The sequence below is a fragment of the Chelonoidis abingdonii genome, chromosome 22 (genome assembly GCF_003597395.2).
Source record: "Chelonoidis abingdonii isolate Lonesome George chromosome 22, CheloAbing_2.0, whole genome shotgun sequence".
NCBI classification, from domain to species: Eukaryota; Metazoa; Chordata; order Testudines; family Testudinidae; genus Chelonoidis; species Chelonoidis abingdonii.
The window spans coordinates 19,437,871-19,455,158 of NC_133790.1; the positions used below are offsets into that span (position 1 = coordinate 19,437,871).

The following is a 17,288-nucleotide window of genomic DNA, read 5'->3' on the forward strand; positions in this document are numbered from 1 at the left end:
GTTGTATGTAAAGTAAATAAGGTTTTTAAAATGTTTAAGAAGCTTCAATTTAAAATTAAATTAAAATGCAGAGCCCCCCCAGACCATTGGCCAGGACGCAGGCAGTGTGAGTGCCACTGAAAATCAGCTTGCGTGCCGCCTTCGGCACACATGCCATAGGTTGCCTACCCCTGCTATAGGCTATTGTCCAGTGTTTCTCAAACTGGGGTGACCGCTTGTGTAGGGAAAGCTTCTGGTGGGCTGGGTCGGTTTGTTTACCTGCCCTGTCTGCAGGTCCAGCTGATTGCGGCTCCCACTGCTGCGGTTCACGGCTGCAGGCCAATGGGGGCCACTGAAAGTGGCGGCCAGTAAGTCCCTCAATAAGTGGAAAAGTGTTAGCCTGTTGTCTGGAGATTTCCTTGACAACCATCTTAATTTTGTCAAATACATTTTTCAAAACTATAGAACAGAGAGCTCTTGAATAACCACACTCTTGTAACTGACAAACTGAGCAGCAGGAGCATGGACTGTTCTATGCAAAGAAGAACAGATAAAATCTGGGAATGACACATCTGCTGGAACAGCTAAAACTGCTGCATGTCAAGCTCTGTGCTGCATTTATTGAAACCCTGCCACAAATATTTAGCTTTATCGGCAAGACTCATGTAACAGTTTGGCTCTTTTCCATGGTAGGTGTTTCACATTGGCGTCGTCTGTATAGTTTTTGTGTGTCTTCTTACAGGCAACTACAGTACAAATGAAATATACAATTATATTGTCATTTTTTTTATTCTTTGTCTGTCTTGAATTCAAACCTGGAGAGACATTCATGAAAGAGTTTACCTTTGGCTAAATGAAAAACTGCCTTGCATGTGTGTTTTCTTTTCTCTTTAGGCTTGACAGGGGACCAACGATCTTATCATGGGAAAGAAAACGTGGATTCCAGGCACAATCGAGGAAGAGGAGGAGACACAACCCGCTTTCACGCTGTCAATGTGGCACAGCCTGTCCGGTTTAGCAGTAAGTTGCAGACTGGGGAACCTGGTTCAAATTCCTAGAAGTCAGTTCACAAAATTAGGCCATTTCCTCTCAAAGCAAAGACTTAATACTTCAGGTTGCAGGATTTTTTTTAAATATTAAGAGTGGTTCCAGAACTAGTAGACAGTAAAATGTCCAAGGACTCTTAACATTTTTTAAAGATGTCATTAAATTGCATGCTTTTCTTGAACTAAAACGCCCTGAAGAGCATACATGCCAGAGATCTAAATATTTGTATACTACTCTTTTGATAAGGTTATTTGTAACACTGGTATCTATAACATGGTAATTATGAATTGTTTCTTAAAGCAATTCTAATGACATGGTAGATTGAGAATGGAACCCTAAAATACATCTTTTGTGCTTGTGTTTTGTTGTTGCTAATATATTAATATAGAATAGTACTTTATAAAAATGGTTTTGTGAAAAAAGTTGCAGTTTTCTGTTATAAATTATGGGCTTCAATTTTTCTGGGCTGCTTTGTCTTCAGTTGGAAGTATGGGTCTTCAGCGGGTGTGAAAATCTGGTCCTTTTTTTGTCTTGAGAGACTAGTTTCAGCACAGAAGCATTCTTTTTAAACCAGTGCCCCAGTGTTACAAATACTTATGCACGTGGTTTAAGTAAAGCACACTAGTAGTTCAATTGCCTCATTCAGGGTAAGTCAGGTGCTCACATTTATAAGTGGAAACTAAAATCGTACTACTTTGAGTATTGCTCTAGAAAAATGGTGGGATAAAAATTAGACCTAAGTCATTCACATTTGATACTTTAAATTTTCAACAGTGAGTTCCTAGGGCAGTAATTTAATTTTTAAGAAAACTCTGAACTATAATAGTAGTTTGTCTGATAGTATGAGTGTTAGCCTTTAAGAAAAAATGTTCCTGAGAAATAAAGCACTTTGGAAATTTTCCACTCTCATCCCTCTAAAGGAGAAGAAAAACAATTAATGATCACTTTAACCTGTCTTTGCTCAGCTGTCGTGTCTATATGCCAACCTTGGCACAGGTGCTCTTTACTTAACCTTGATGATGATGATAACTAGGCTGAGGTACTTGCCAGTCAGAAAACGACCCTGTCTTATACAGTATTCCCATTTACCAAAACTTTTTGCATGGCTGTTTTAGCCTAGGTCTTTAATCCCTAGCATTCTTATTGTGACAGAGACTAAACTAAAAGTAGATACGTAGGATCGGAAAATTCAAAGAAGTAAGTCTTAAGAACTTCTTTTATTGGAAGCAAGATGCAGAAAAATGTTGCTTCACCGTTTTAATATGCTATTTAAAATAAAATCCCTTTTAACTAGAGTAGAGAACTCTCCTACCCTATGCTGAAATGACTAGTGTTAAACTTCTTAAATGCTGCTTTTGGGGGGGGGTTAATGCAATTTCTGGATAATAGTTAAGTAGAGTTGAAGATCTAGATTTCAGCAGGAGAACTAGTCCGTACTGTGTGTGGTGGTGACTTTACACAGAACGCATGCTCTGTAGAATGAGGAATTTCATTGATAAGTGGGTAAGGGGACGGGTGTTGAAAGCAGTAGTGAAATTTTTCAACCATTCTTTGATTGTTCTGATCAGTCTTTATTTTTTATAGTATTGTTATAAACAGAAGCTGTGTCACAGAGGCAAACAGCTAACACAAGCCAAAATTAAAATAAACATTTCACTAAGATTAAAGAAAATCAAACAGGTTTTTAAAACATATTTTATAAAATTTGTTGTGGATTTAACTAGTTTGGGTAAATTATTGATTTTTTTGAAATTACTTAATTCTTTTATAACAGATTGGTGTGGAAGTAGTTCTGGTGTCTATAACTTAATATGCCCTGTAATCCAGTGTGCTGGCAGACCATTCTATCTGTTTACACCACACAAACAACTGTGGTAGCATTTTGTCTCTGAAATGTAACAGCAAATGATCATTAAGGAAACCCTATTTTATAGAAAAACTTGAGAGCTGTAGTTCAAGAAGTAAATGGTAACTGTGTTAACCCACTGAATAAAACTTTTCCTCTCTTCCTTGAAAGCAAGCTGTTGATCATGCACTTCTTAAAAATAAATCAAGCAGAAGAGGGATACTAAGATTTGAATATTTAAACTTGATTTATCAGGTCATGGATTCAATTACGCTATACTACCTATGTATCTGTCTCAGTGAACTCCGCATAAATGGGACTCCTCAACTCCTGGTTACTTCATTTTTGTACTTGGGTCAATAATATGGTATTGCATGCAACTTGTATTTATTTTTTCATTCAAAGCATTTGAACGATTACAGATTAGTCAGATTTTTATTCATTTAAGACATTAAGTAATTCTAAAGACGTGGGTTGGAAGATCACAAAAGGACTTTAGAGCTGTAAAAACCTTGATAATTCTCTAGCACGTGAAAAATAAATATTCCACTTTCCTGAATTTTAACAAATTTAGAAAGAACTTGGATATGGTAAATAGTTGTATTATTTCACTACTTTGATAGAGATCACTGTAATTCCAAAGAGTTTTTTGGGGTCCTTTTGGTTGTTATGCACAGAGACGAGATAAATGCTCCAGCAAGAGTTAAATAACTGTTGGGGTTACTGTGCCATGGCAAGTGTTGCAGAATTCATGTTGTCTTGCTTCCTGTCCATACCAAATGCAACAGCTAAAATAATCTTTCTTCCTGTTAACTCTGATTGTGCTCTCTGTCTAAGTCCCACCGCTGGATGCTCATCCACTCCAGTAGTGCCAGCCGTGAATGTCCATTTCTTCCGCAGACATTTCCATGCTTTCTTCTGCACTTGACCTTACTTACAAATTGCCCTCCTTGAAATAATCCATAAGACCTTCTTCACATCCTTCTTAAAGACCCACTTCTGCTGTGACATCTACAAGAAATGTAACTGGAACATGGATACTATTTGCTTAACATTTTTATAGTAAAAGAAGGAAAAACCTTTGGAAGAATCCGGTTGTGCATGTTGCTGACTTGTGTAACTGCATGATCATATCATTGTTTTCCTCCTGCTCCCCACTTTTTTTCTTCCTACTGTTTATTACACTTCTTGCTGCTTGTTTCAAATTAGACTAAGATCTTCAGGGCAGTGATGGAGAGTGTGAGAAGGTCTTTATGTATGTTTGGTGTTTTGCATGGTAGAGCCACTAACCTGATCAGGGCCTTTGAGGGCTACCACAGTTCAAGTGAGAAGTGGTGAAAAGTAAATCATGTTTAAATGAAATCCCAGAAAGACAAGTTTTGTCAAGAAACTTTTTCATCAGGAAATGTCACCATACTCTTCAATGCATGTCATCTCATAATTGTGGGGTGGATTTTAGACTGTGTGTGTGTGTGTGTGTGTGTGTGTAAATAGTGTTCTGTAAATATTTATCATATATACTGGCCTATTTAACTATTAGGTATATGTTGTCTCAAGTTAAGATCCTAATTTTGGGGGATGGTTTTCCCTTCTATTCTCCATGTTTCCTAGGAAAGTGCCCAACAGGATGGCATCACTATGAGGGCACAGCCAGTTGTTACAGGGTGTATTTAAATGGGGAAAACTACTGGGATGCTGTGCAGACATGTCAGAGGGTGAATGGATCGCTGGCCACTTTTACCACAGATCAGGAGCTCAGGTTCATCCTGGCACAGGAGTGGGACCTCGAAGAGAGAGCCTTTGGAAGGAAGGACCAACGTAGGTGAGTCAGAAGGAAAAATAACCATTTCATATTGGATTAAAGTGATTTTTACATGAATTAATAAATAACTGCTAATGTTGTGCAAACTGAATAGTTCACTTTGCTTAGAATTGAATAAAAATTGATTTAAATTAAGTAACTCAGTAGCTTAGCAGTCAGAATGCTAACAGCCAATTGTCATCAGGTTTATATTTTAACCAGCATTAATGAATAAACTGCAAACTTCATATGATTGCTTGCAGTCAAATTAAATAACTTTTTTCAGTCTGAATGTCTTTGCATCGCTGAACAGAAAACAACTGTAGCAAGAATGAATTATTTTAGTGCGGTGTGCATTATGCTGAGGTTTTCAGTGGAGTACTGGGAGAGTTCTAGTTTTCTCTAAACATTTAAACTGAACGTTCAAGTTTATTGGCAATAAAAGACCAGTAACACTGACAATGTTGGTAGTGTGAGATGGGAATGAAAGGGCCATTCTGAGAAAAGTCTCTGAACATCTTCTCTAGTTTTGTTTGAGGTGAGCATGTTCTCAGCTGTTCTGTTTGAGAGAGGACTACTCCCCCCCAAAATATAATTACTTAAATAGAATTACCATTATTTTTATCCATGATCTTTCATCAGTTCTTTGCTGTGTTGTCCTGTCACCAGTACACTCTTGTTACTGTTACTTCTTCTGGTTCTACTTCAGTATCAGACAGGAAATGCATTTGACAGACATTAACATGCGATGTAGTAAGTTATATTTGCGGTAATTCCGTGTAATTGTGGCTTCAAGATGTTTCAGTGCTATCACAGTAACAAAATTATGAGCTTGATCTTTGTGTATAGTTTTAAAAATCACAACATAACATATATCAATAAAATAAATACTGATATCTACGTAATATTATCAATCCCTTTTTGAAAAGAAGATACTGTTGGTGAATATATTCCCAAAATATGGACTTGGAATGTAGCAATGTAAAGCATGAAAATATTTTTAGGTCAACTTAAAAGTGGAAAAAGAGGAAATTTTAGTAGTAAAGTTCTGTATTACTTGTTTTTTATGGTAGTATTTTTTCCCCTCTTGCTTTTGGGAATTGTTAAAAAATGCATATTTTTTAACTCTCTAGGTTCTGGGTTGGATATCAGTATGTCATAACCAACCGAAATCGTTCTCTAGGAGGTCACTGGGAGGTGGCTTACAAAGGTAAGTTTCTGAAACAAGATGCTAACTTCCATGCAGCTTGCTTAAAAATAAAGCTAGTTAAACATAAGCTCAAAACCAGGGCTGCCAAGAGCGGGCTCAGGCCCTGGTGAAAATTTTTTTTTCGGGTGGACCAGCTTAACAAGGCTGAGGAAGCTGGGCCCTGGGCCCCCTTCTGCACTGCTGGGACCTGGTAATTTGTACCGGCTTCTCCCCGCCCCCCCTCCCCCCCAAGCTGCCCTGCTCAAAACAGCTATCCTTAAGCATGAATGTAATCTGTAAAGAGTTTCTTTCAAGAGGAGAGAAGTTGCTGTAATTCAAAGTGAGAACAGCTTAACAACATAAATTAGAATGCCTATGGTAACTACCCTTTAGTTTAGGCTTTAGAAATTTCCTGGTACTAAATTACTGCAAAATATAATAGAATGGAAGATTTCTATCCTGTGTGGGAGTTTCCTTTGAGAAAGATGAGAACTAAATTTGGCTGAATTTTATAGTTCCATATACTGGGGGTTAATCTTATTTACAGACTCTCCATAATAAACATTGTAATCTGTGGGAAACCACTTTGTAGAATAAGTAGGTTTAGCTGTGATGAGGTAAGCTTGTGGTTTCAGTGTAAAAAGAATAAAGAACACTGAAATGCATGGGTATTGCTTTCTTTCATTTTGTAATCTGACCACATTTTTGGAAGAGCCACTCAATTCTCCAGACACCTGTGAAAGTATTTCTACCTCTTTTAGTGCTTAGATGTTAATCAGAAGCTGTTTGCAGCAGGCTCAGTGGTAACAAAAAAGTAAACAACTGAATAGTTGTTCAGTTTATTAGCCCAGGAAATTCCAAGATTAAGCTTTGAGCAATCTCAGAGTTTTTTTTAAATCTGCAGTGTCACCAAAGTGAATGTTACATAAAAGTAATCTACAGTTTAATTTCCCACATCTCCATAAAAATTAACAGGTATCATAAATAGGTAGGTAATGAAATACGTGTCTGTACCAAAATGAGTGTCAAAATTGTTTCATGTTGGTGTTTTGAAGTGGGTCTAGTTTGTATGGGCCAGAATTTTCCATATGGCTGGTATCATTTGGTTCCTCTGATACATTGAAATTGAAATAACTCTTAAAAACTCAGCGACATTATCCTGTTTCTTGTTCTAGTTTAATTTTCAAATTGTTTGAAATGGAGATTGAAATATTTGCATTTATACCTTCTCCAGAACAAAGATAAAGCACATTGACTCATGGGTACAAGGCAGCTTGCACCTATGTTACACTATTTATGCCCAAACAGAAAGCTTCAGTCTGCAAGGCTGTCAGTTTACAGCTCTAATAGCTGTAAACCTCAACTTTTAAAAAATGTAACAGAAAACTATTCTGAAATGCTGATATACAGTGTTGTCTAGATTATAGTTTGTCTCCCTTAGTTTATCCAACTGAACCAATGCTCTGCCAGTGCAGGACTGCCAAGCTGATTGACTTTCAAAAGCAGCTGTACTCTGAAAAGGGAATGTAGGCCTTTTGGTTCTGTTTTTTAAACCACCCTGGATGTTTACTGCAGCAATGTTCAGATCAAATATGTCCAGTACAGCAAAGCATTTCAGCATGTCGTTCCATTAAAGTCAATGAGTCTGCTTGTTTGTGTAGAATTAAGCACGTGCTTAAATGCTCTGCTGGACTGGTGCCTTGACATGAGGAAAAACAAGCTTTCTGATAGGCAGTGCTGCAAAGTCATCTTAAAATCTAAAAGTCATCTGCCTTATTTCCTTCTCAGGCATCACTTTTGGCAATAGAGGATGTGTAGGGTAAATTCTGCACTCATATCCGTGTAACTCCATTGTGTGCAAACCGATTGTACATAAACATAACTTAGAGCAGAATTTGACCAATCAGAACTTGGTTAACAGTTCAGTTGATGTGAAAGAACTAGTAGCAATGGGGTAGCCACTGACGCATCCACAGTATACAGAACATCCCCTCAGTTGTTCCTGCCCCTGCCAGCATGATTTTGCACAGTGCACGCAAGGTCATGCTGCACTGAGGATGCGGTTTTACCGCATGTGCCACCTGACCTCTGGTGTGACCTCATACACATCATGCATTTGACATCACACCTTTGAAGGTGAGGTGGTGTGTTCTGCAAAATGGCATCCTCTGTGCATGATACCAGACAAAACCACATCCAGTTTTCTGATAGAACTGGGCAGGGAACAACCCATACAAAATCAAGACAGTCCAGCTTAAAACCAGGCAATTGGCCTGCTTCAGTAACATAGAGCTTAACTGTTCCACAGTAACATTGACTTTACAGTGCCATCAGGAATCGAAGTACTTAAACCTGTTTTTGCCACGAAAGTGAGCAGATCTGACTCTGAATATTCATAGAGCACTTCTCTGTTTAAGCCAGGAAGTGCCACTTTCACAGTTGTTTTAGAAGAATAGAGCATCACTTCAGAGTTTCTTCAGGGGGAAAAATTGCAAACTCTTTTTATATTAAATTCATGGATCTTGATGGTCAAAAAGTATCATAAATTATCAGTTAACCTATAAAACCTAGGGAAAATACAGATCTCTATTTCTCATGAAGGGAACGCCATTGCTCTTTACTGAGAAGCTGACTGCACTACCATCTGCTGGTGAAACTATTTAGAGCAGTTATAACTTTATTTTTTTTCTTAATGTATACCATTTAATAGTTAATGTTATAATTCTGACTGCTCATTTGTCAGATGGTGGCATCAGTTCATGTTTTCTTGATGTCTTTGCCACTTTCTTTAAGAAAGTTTATTAAAATTAGACTATGGGGGAAAGTTTCAAAAGTACCTAAGTCCCATTTTCAAAAGTCGTCATTTAGCTACTTTTGAAAATTTTGCTCCGTGATAATTCTGTATAGTTTGGTGGATGGACTCTCTTCTTAGGAGATAGCGATGGACATCCTAGTTTAATAAATGAAATCTCTCCCATCAGGTCAAACAGTACTTCAGCAGGCTGTCAGAGGATCATTTTGTCATTTAACCATATGATGTGTGGGAGTCTGGGCATTAAGACAAACATTCTCAAGCCTGGGTACCTAATGTTGGCCTCCTAAATCCATGTGCACTGGTCTAATTTTTTTTTCACAGCTGCTGACTCTGGAAGTCAATGGAAGGGTCCAAGTGCCCAATAACTTTTTGAATATCAGGCCACTTATGCTTGATTGTCTAAATATTAATTCAGACACCTTAACTTTAGGCACTTAAGTTTGAAATTTTTGACCCTATTAGTAATGGTATTCAGATACTGGGCAAGATTGTTTTGAATAACATTTGTCTTAATTAGCATACAGTGTCAGTAGCCCAAATTATGAGGGGTACTAACACAATTTGTTTACCCAATTGTAGTTACTGTGTAACTTTTTTTTTTACCAATTTATTTTTTTCTTGCCTTCATGTTGTTTGCTGCCATTCGTTTGTTGATTTTTATCTGTGTTGGTTAAACAGTTTAGGAAGGTTATGCTGAACAAGAAGTAGGACTGAGTGGACTTGTAGGGAATGAAGTTTTACATTGTTTTTGAGTGCAGTTATGTAACAAAAAAAATCTACCTTTTTAAAATTGCACGTTCACGACAGAGGTTGCACTATAGTACTTGTATGACGTGAATTGAAAAATACTATTTGTCATTTTTACACTGCAAGTAATTGTAATAAAAAATAATATACACTTTGATTTCAATTACAACACAGAATACAATATATATGAAAATGTAGAAAAACATCCCAAATATATTTAATCAGTTTTAATTGCACTGTTAAACAACGGAATACCAACTAAAATTTATTAATTGCATTTAATTATTATGAGTTAATTGCAATTAATCGACAGCCCTAATTAGTATATTTAAACTGCACTCACAGCAATTTTTTCATAGTTTTTGAAAGGAATTATTATAGATGGGTAAGTATAATCCCCATTTTACAGGTAGGGTAGCTGTGGCACAAAGACCTTGAGTAATGTGCATGATGTCTCTTGCAGTCAGTGGCATTGAGAAATAGAGTCCAGGATTGTTGACTCCATGCATTGTACTCAATCCACTAATCCACAGCTGCCCCTCATGCCCGAAGACATACACTAATGTGGGAAAATGAGATTACCTTGTGTAACCCTATGTTTTTCAGGCCTGGCTGTTAGAACCAATCACAGTTGCTGTGGGTGGGAGAAATAAAGATGCTGGTTAATGACTCCAGAGGGCCATTATAGCACTGAGAGATAAACCCAGACATGGTCAAGAACCACAATGGTGCCATTTCCCTAGCTACACTGTGGGCCGCTTAAGAGCTGTCAGATCTCTCACTTGGGATTCCTCCATGAGGATGGAATCCTCAGATAACCAAACCAGCACTGCAGGGTGGGCTGGAGCAAAGCAGCTGCAGTGGGATCAGGATCTGTCCATGTTCAGAACAAGATTACATAGGTATATAAAATGACATTTTGGCACCTTAAACAACATGGTTTATAGTGTAGCTACAGCAGCCTTTCCTCTTAACAAACACCTTTTATCTAGGGAGACAGCAATTTGTCTTTCTGTTCCTCCCAACTCCCTTCCACCTCAAGGAGCATTGCTAAAATTAAAGGATAGTAGCCTTGTACTAGAAGTTGGCTGTGCATGAAGTAAATGATACTCTAGCGAGCTTTTCTAAAGCTCTCATCAACCTGCAGGCTGCTCACACCAATAATAAATTCTCACCTTAGGTTCCTCAGAAGTATTCTTGCCCCCGGATCCTATCTTTGGTACGGCTATGTCTGAAAATGAAAACGTTCTTTGTGCCCAGCTTCAGTGTTTCCATTTACCCACTCTTCGGCACCATGGTTTACACAGCTGGTACGCTGAAAACTGCTATGAGAAATCTTCGTTCCTCTGCAAAAGGAGTAAGTTGTAATACAATGCAGATAAATGAATACAAATGTTTGTGCAGATGACTTATAAACACGTAGAGCTCTGAGTAGAAGTCTGTTTTGTCCTTCGTGCCTCTTGTCCTGCACCAATGAATTTCAAACATCTGCAAAAGTTCTCTGAATTAGTTACCTGTTTAAGTGAAGAATCAACATCGTAGGTTGCCAGTTATAGAAAAAAATGATTAAAGCATTTGAATGTAAAGAAGTAAGGCTTTCCTTCTAGCAGTAACCCTTATTCCCTCTCTTAAGCTCTGTAAAGCCATCTCTTTAGAGGGATGCCCCTGCTTTGCAATCTTTTCAGATGATATTGAAGATGGATGGTATTAGTGGCCCTTTTTTGGAGAAAAGTTAGATCATCTTGAGCTGTTGTTGAAATCTGACTTTGTTATAAAGGAAACAGAATCAGATTAACTCTCACAGAAAGGGAGGAGAAAAATAACTTCTGTCTCTGGTGCTTTCTGCTGCTTGCACTCTACGTGCTGAGGAATTGCAGACGCAGCACATGGTCTTGACTGCTACTCCTGAGACGTGTCAAACTCCTAACATCTGACTGTTTTAAGGCACTGTTTTTAGCTTGGCTTTCTGGTCACTGGTTCTAAGCATAGTGTTTCAGTGGCTGGAGTTGTCTTGTCCAGCTAAGCAGACTGTTAATAGGCAGAAGGCGAAAGATAGGAAAGAGGGGAGAGAGAGAAGAGGGGGAAGAAAAATAATACATTAGGGAAGGAATGACGGCAGAAATTGAAGACTTGCATCCTAGGTGGTCAGAATTTACCCAAAGCTGGTTCAGGTGGTAATGCTGTCTGGTTTCCTCTCTCTGACTTGGTCTAATGAGGGCATCATTCAGGATCAGTACAGCAAAGAGCGCAAAAGTGGCATTTACGGATCCTAGGAGATGGCAGGAGCAGAAGTCTCTTGCCCTGCTGTTTCTTTCAATGACCCTCAGATAAGAAATGTCTAAGACTGGCAACTACGTCCTATTAACATTGGCTTCAATTATTTAAAAAAGAAACCCTGAACAATCTTGCATGTCTAGAATTTTTCAGCTTCCTGTCATGCCAGCCCATGGTATTACCGTAACCCTTGAGGATCGCTTTTCACAGTTCTCTTAATGTAAACAATTCAGTTTGTACTTGTCTTTTCATTTCCAGCTTTTGCTTATTTTTAAGCAATTTTACGTACAGGTTGAGTTGGGTGCCTGTTACTCTGGCAGGAAGAGCTGCACATACGATTTCTTTTGGTGAGGTATTGATACGCGTTTCTGTTCCAGGCCAGACCTGTGTTGATATCAAAGACAACATTGTTGATGAAGGCTACTATTTCACCCCAAAAGGGGATGACCCCTGTTTGAGCTGTACCTGTCACAATGGGGAACCGGAGATGTGTGTGGCAGCCCTCTGTGAACGGCCCCAGGGTTGTCAGCAGTATCGCAAAGACCCAAAGGAGTGTTGCAAATTTACATGTTTAGACCCAGGTAAATGTTTTACATTGCATATTTTCGGCCGAGTGAAATGAGATCTAACGCTCAACTTGATGGCGTCTTTGTAACATAACTTTGGAATGCTATTTGCCATCAATTACCACATTCCAGGAAAGGTTCTAGGTATCAGTGGGCACAAACCTTCTTATTTTGGTGCAAATTTGGAAGACTGGAAAAGCCTGACTTGCAGGAAAAGCAGGCTCCCACTCTGCCTGGTGCTGCGGGCAGAGGAATGGCTCCTGTGGCTCCCTGCTACATACAGGTACAGGTCAGAGGCAGCTGCTTGACTTGTAGGGTGAATTGGGGAGTACAGGTGGTGGAGGGAGGAAGTAGGGAAGTGGTAGTGGTGGGGATCTTTGGGGAAGCAGGGATATGGAAGGGGGTGGACTTGGTGACAGGTGGGCAGCAAATCTGGGACCCTCAAGGAAAGCCAGGGGGGCTGGGAGGATTGGAAGCTGGGCCTGAAGTGGGGATGGGGGGGCATCTGGAGATGGGTGGAGAGCACAGACCCTTGTGTGAGGAGAGACAATGTGGGACTCTGGCGTAAAGGAAGGGATGAGGAGACTTGCAGGGGCCTTGTGAGGGTGGCACACAGAAAACTAAGGAGAACCAAGGTATATCTCTTCATCTTGGTGGGCCTTGGTATGTCCTTGACAGAAACATTAATGTTAAGATGATCTTACCAGGAATGGATTAATAAAAGTATCTGAATCTGTATTAGTAGAAAGTAGCCTTTTATTAAACTTGTGGTATGCAGTGCTCCCTCTCCTCTTTCCAGGTGCCTCCGATGATCTGCTCTGATGTTGCTGACGCAGAGTGCCCTCCTTTCTCATCATTTACCCCACAGGAATAGCCTCAGGTGTAACCCAAAAACTTAGACAGGCCAACAGTATCTAAAAGGCTGCTGCTGGCGGGACTGGTGGGACCATCTGTCTGCTCCCTCCCTCCCTCCCTCCCAAGTGTTTTATGGGACCTGCTGGCTATCTATGGATAAATGAGGGCAAAACATTCTGCAGTTTTGAGCCTGTTCCTTATATTAGCTGCTGTGCCTAATCCCCAGAATGTATTTTAATGTATCTTAATTGTATCTGTAATTTTGAATGTTCGTGCTCAGTGCGTTTGCAGTGTTGGAGCTGTGTTGATTCCAGGATATTAAAGAGACAAGTTGCTCAGTATAGACAATTATTTCAGTCTGGAGATGAGCTCATAAGGGGCCTCTTCTTTCTATGTTGTGTGGTATTTAGATGTTGCTTGTGATTATTAGAACTGGGAGCACTGGCTGTTGGGAGTCTGAAAGGACAGGAAACAGGAAGGTGGGGGGAGGAGTTGAGGAGGCAGAGTGAGAATTACAGAGGGTGCAGCAGCAGCTTGGTAAAGAGGTTTCCACTTTATTTTTAAAGTCCTGTTGAAGTTTGTTAGTACCTTGCTGGTTGATACAACACGTTCATCAGCTCTCCAGAGTTGTTATGGTTAATGTTATGCTGGAATCTTGGGTACGTCTCCTTTTCTGTGGTGTCTGGGTGTATAATCTTATTCGTGTACTTCTATAATTTTTGTTCTTAAGTTGATTTGTTTCAAGGGCTTTTTGGTAGTGGTTGGTGTTTCAGGATAGAAGGAGTGTCAGTGGTGTGTGTCATCCATACCATATGGTGGAAAGTTCTTGGTATTAGAAATATTGATACCCAGAAAGGTGGTGACAATGAAAGTCATTTGGTGCCTTGCCTGTCACGTGTATATGTGGTCAATCTCTCCAAACATGTATACGGAGCTCTAGTGAGTGGTGAGCAGGGGCATATCATGGTACATATTACCACCATTGATTTGGGGGGTAGAAGAGAAGTCCCAGCACCTTAATTCAGATTAGGAAAGTCTATAGGTTCAAATGCTTTTTGGGTTCCCTGCACAGGACCAGCTAGATGAGGAAATTCAAAGGTGATGTAAAGAGGGGTTAAGTTTTATATGGCACTGATGAACTTCTGGGGTAGAGGAAAGCTAACAACAAGAGATGTTTCCCCCAGAATCAAAGTGAAAACAGCACAGAAAATTGGCAAGTGTTTGTTTTTAAATGGGAAGATAGAGGACTGACCCACAGGGTCTGAGGAGCATTCAGGACCCAGTAATATCTACTAGGAATGTTAGGAACACCAAGAACTCCATACAAACATACGAGTATCTGTATATGGTAGTGAAAGATAGGACAGAAATTGCTACTGAAATGGAGAAGGGACAGATTGAAATCAATGGTACAGGTCAGGGCCAAAATACCCATGATGTCTACTATGAGGTAAATTTAAACCTGATAGATAAACCTGTATATGCCTGTATACCTGTGCACAAAGCTTAGAAACAGAAATAGGTGACCTAGAATGCCTAGCAATGGAAGGGCACTTTGCCATCAGTGTTGCAAGGTTTCTGGGAATTATAAACCAATGAATTCTTATTTCAGTACTGAGTGAATTGGTTGAAAATTTAGAAAACTAGATCAGTGGTTCTCAGCCAGGGGTACGCAGAGGTCTTCCAGGAGGTCCATCAGCTCATCTAGATATTTGCCTAGTTTTACAACAGGTTACATAAAGAGCACTAGCAAAGTCAGTACAAATTAAAATTTCATACTGACAATGACTTGCTTATATTGTACTATATACTATATGCTGAAATGTAAGTTCAATATTAATGTTCCAATTGATTTATTTTATAATGTGCTAAAATGAGGAAAGTAAGCAATTTTTCAGTAATACTGTGTTATGGCACTTGTATTTTTATGTCTGATTTTGTAAGCAAATAATTTTTAAATGAGGTGAAACTTGAGACTCCTGAAAGGTGTACAGTAGTCTGGAAAGGTTGAGCCACTGATCTAGATGCAGTAAATCAGCAGGGTTTCTATAACGAAAAATAATCTCCAGTCCAGAACTCTGAGCATGTAATTATCTAGTGCAGTGGCTCTCAAACTTTTTTACTGGTGACCCCTTTCACATAGCAAGCCTCTGAGTGTGACCTCCCCCTCATATAAATTAAAAACACTTTTTAAAATATATTTAACATTATTATAAATGCTGCAGCAAAGTGGGGCTTGGGGTGCAGGTTGACAGCTCGCAACCCTCCTCCCCCCGTAATAACCTCATGACCCCTTGAGAGGTCCTGATCTAGTGGATAAAAGGGAGTTGCTAAACTATAAAGAGAAACTATTCCTTCAAGCTGGCCAGCAGCTGCTGCAGATTAGGGGAAAAAACCACCTCCTTTGGACAGGTTTTCATAACTGTCCATTACAGAAATTCTTGCTCTTTCCTCTGAAGCATCTAAGTACTAGCCACTTCTAGACCCTGAATGTTGGACCAGATAGACCACTAGTGTGATCTGGTCTGGCAATTCCAGTATACGTTGGTTCAGACAGCAAACAGAAGCTTTTGAGCTTATGGGTTTTTTGTTTTGTTTTTGTTTTCCAGTAATGTTAAGTAAAGACCATCTGAGTTTATTTTAACAAACCTATTCACTCTTCAAAGTTTCCCCTGGTTTTCATTGAGAGTAGCATGATGCTACTGTTTGTCAAAATTCAGTCAGAACAATAGCTTTGAACAAAGCAGGCTGGACTAGTACTCATTTGTGTTTTAGTGTGTGCTAGCCAGTAGATGGTGCTGTTTATCACTGAACAGAGTTTGGTGCAAATACTCTGATAATTTTATTAGGTTCAGTTATTTTAAAAAAGCAAATGTCCTCACTGTTCTTTTCATTCTTCTGTACCAGCCCAGTCATTTTGGATACACAGCGTTCAAACCAGCAAGTGGAGAGAGAGCACTTTATTCAATTTGACATCCCCTGCTATGTAAGGTGCTTGCCAGGTCAGATTCCCCACTTATTTCATCTTCATTAGGTGGAATAGTTCTAGGTAACTGAGAGTATTTGGAGTTCTCAAAGACTAGGCAGGCTGACAACATAGGATTTTTTTAAGTCATTTAGAAAGGTTTTCTATAAGTTACTTCCTGATTTCAGACTGGTATTGCACTTTTGCACAGTGTCTAACTGAAGCTTCAGTGCCCATGGCCTCTCATGAATGAACTGCTATGCAAATAAGTATACAGATTGGCTAAGATCCATAACTCTCTGTAACGAGAGTTACAGCCAAAATGAGAAGGTGCAGTCTCTGTGAAGCCTCAGTGTTTAACCCAGCATGGCCAATTCCTTTTGCCTCAATTATTTTAAGGGCCTTTTGCCATCTAAAAGCAAGAGATAGGAAGAATATACCTGGGGTACCTGGGACCTGCTCCTCTAAAATTATTTGAAAGCAGGTGCCTTTCTCTCACTGAAAAGCTTCAGTGAGGTAGGGAGTATCTTCTCTGCTACATCACCTAACTGGCACAAGAGAAACCTTTGCCCTAGAGCACTCATACCACAATGTTTTGTGGGTTTTTTGCTTAGGGGGAGAAAGGACTAATGTTCACTTGGTATTAAGGTACATCAGACTTCATGTTGGTAAAAAGACTGTGTACTGTGAGTTATGATTTTACAGGATGGTCCAGGAGAAATTGATTTAAGCTTTCTTGCTTGCATTTGTCTAAACATCTATTGATTCTGTTTTCTCAAGGGAGTTATGGCTTTGGGTTCCAGGTACTAGCTACTTATATGCAGGTATAATGCAAGAAGTAGTTATAACTTGTGCAGAAGAGCTTCAGTAATCGCTCAGTACCTGTAACATACTGATCACTTGAACAGATATTTGAAAGCTGTTTTTTTTGTGTTCTTGGGCCGTGCAAATTGAATTTCAGTCCGCACTGTATTATTTGTAAGTTGGGATGTGAATTTAAGTCTTGGTTCCCTTTAAAAGGGGCTTATTCAAAAACATTTTTTTATTTGTGTGGCTTTTTTTGCATAATAAAATCACCTAATTTATATTTCAGGTTACTAGAGATGTAGTTGTGTTTCAGAACACTCTACCATATGGAATGTGTGGAGATTCTCTCCCCCTCCCCAAAAACGGGGGGGGGGGGGATAACCTAAATAACCCCAAA

At 39.3% G+C, this 17,288-nt stretch overlaps 1 protein-coding gene across 4 annotated transcripts in view; it reads left to right on the forward strand.

Annotated features, from left to right (window-relative positions):
- The window catches only part of DGCR2 (DiGeorge syndrome critical region gene 2), a 63,163-nt gene that overhangs the window by 29,707 nt on the left and 16,168 nt on the right, over positions 1-17,288 (forward strand). For 3 of the 4 annotated variants that reach the window (XM_032764728.2, XM_032764726.2, XM_032764729.2), the window contains 5 exons: positions 874-999; positions 4,484-4,694; positions 5,807-5,883; positions 10,605-10,781; positions 12,076-12,279. In XM_032764728.2, coding sequence (XP_032620619.1) covers positions 874-999; positions 4,484-4,694; positions 5,807-5,883; positions 10,605-10,781; positions 12,076-12,279 — 795 coding nt within the window. Of the gene's footprint in view, positions 1-873; positions 1,000-4,483; positions 4,695-5,806; positions 5,884-10,604; positions 10,782-12,075; positions 12,280-13,063; positions 13,141-17,288 lie in introns of those variants that run through there. The other variant, XM_032764730.2, reaches the window with a different exon arrangement.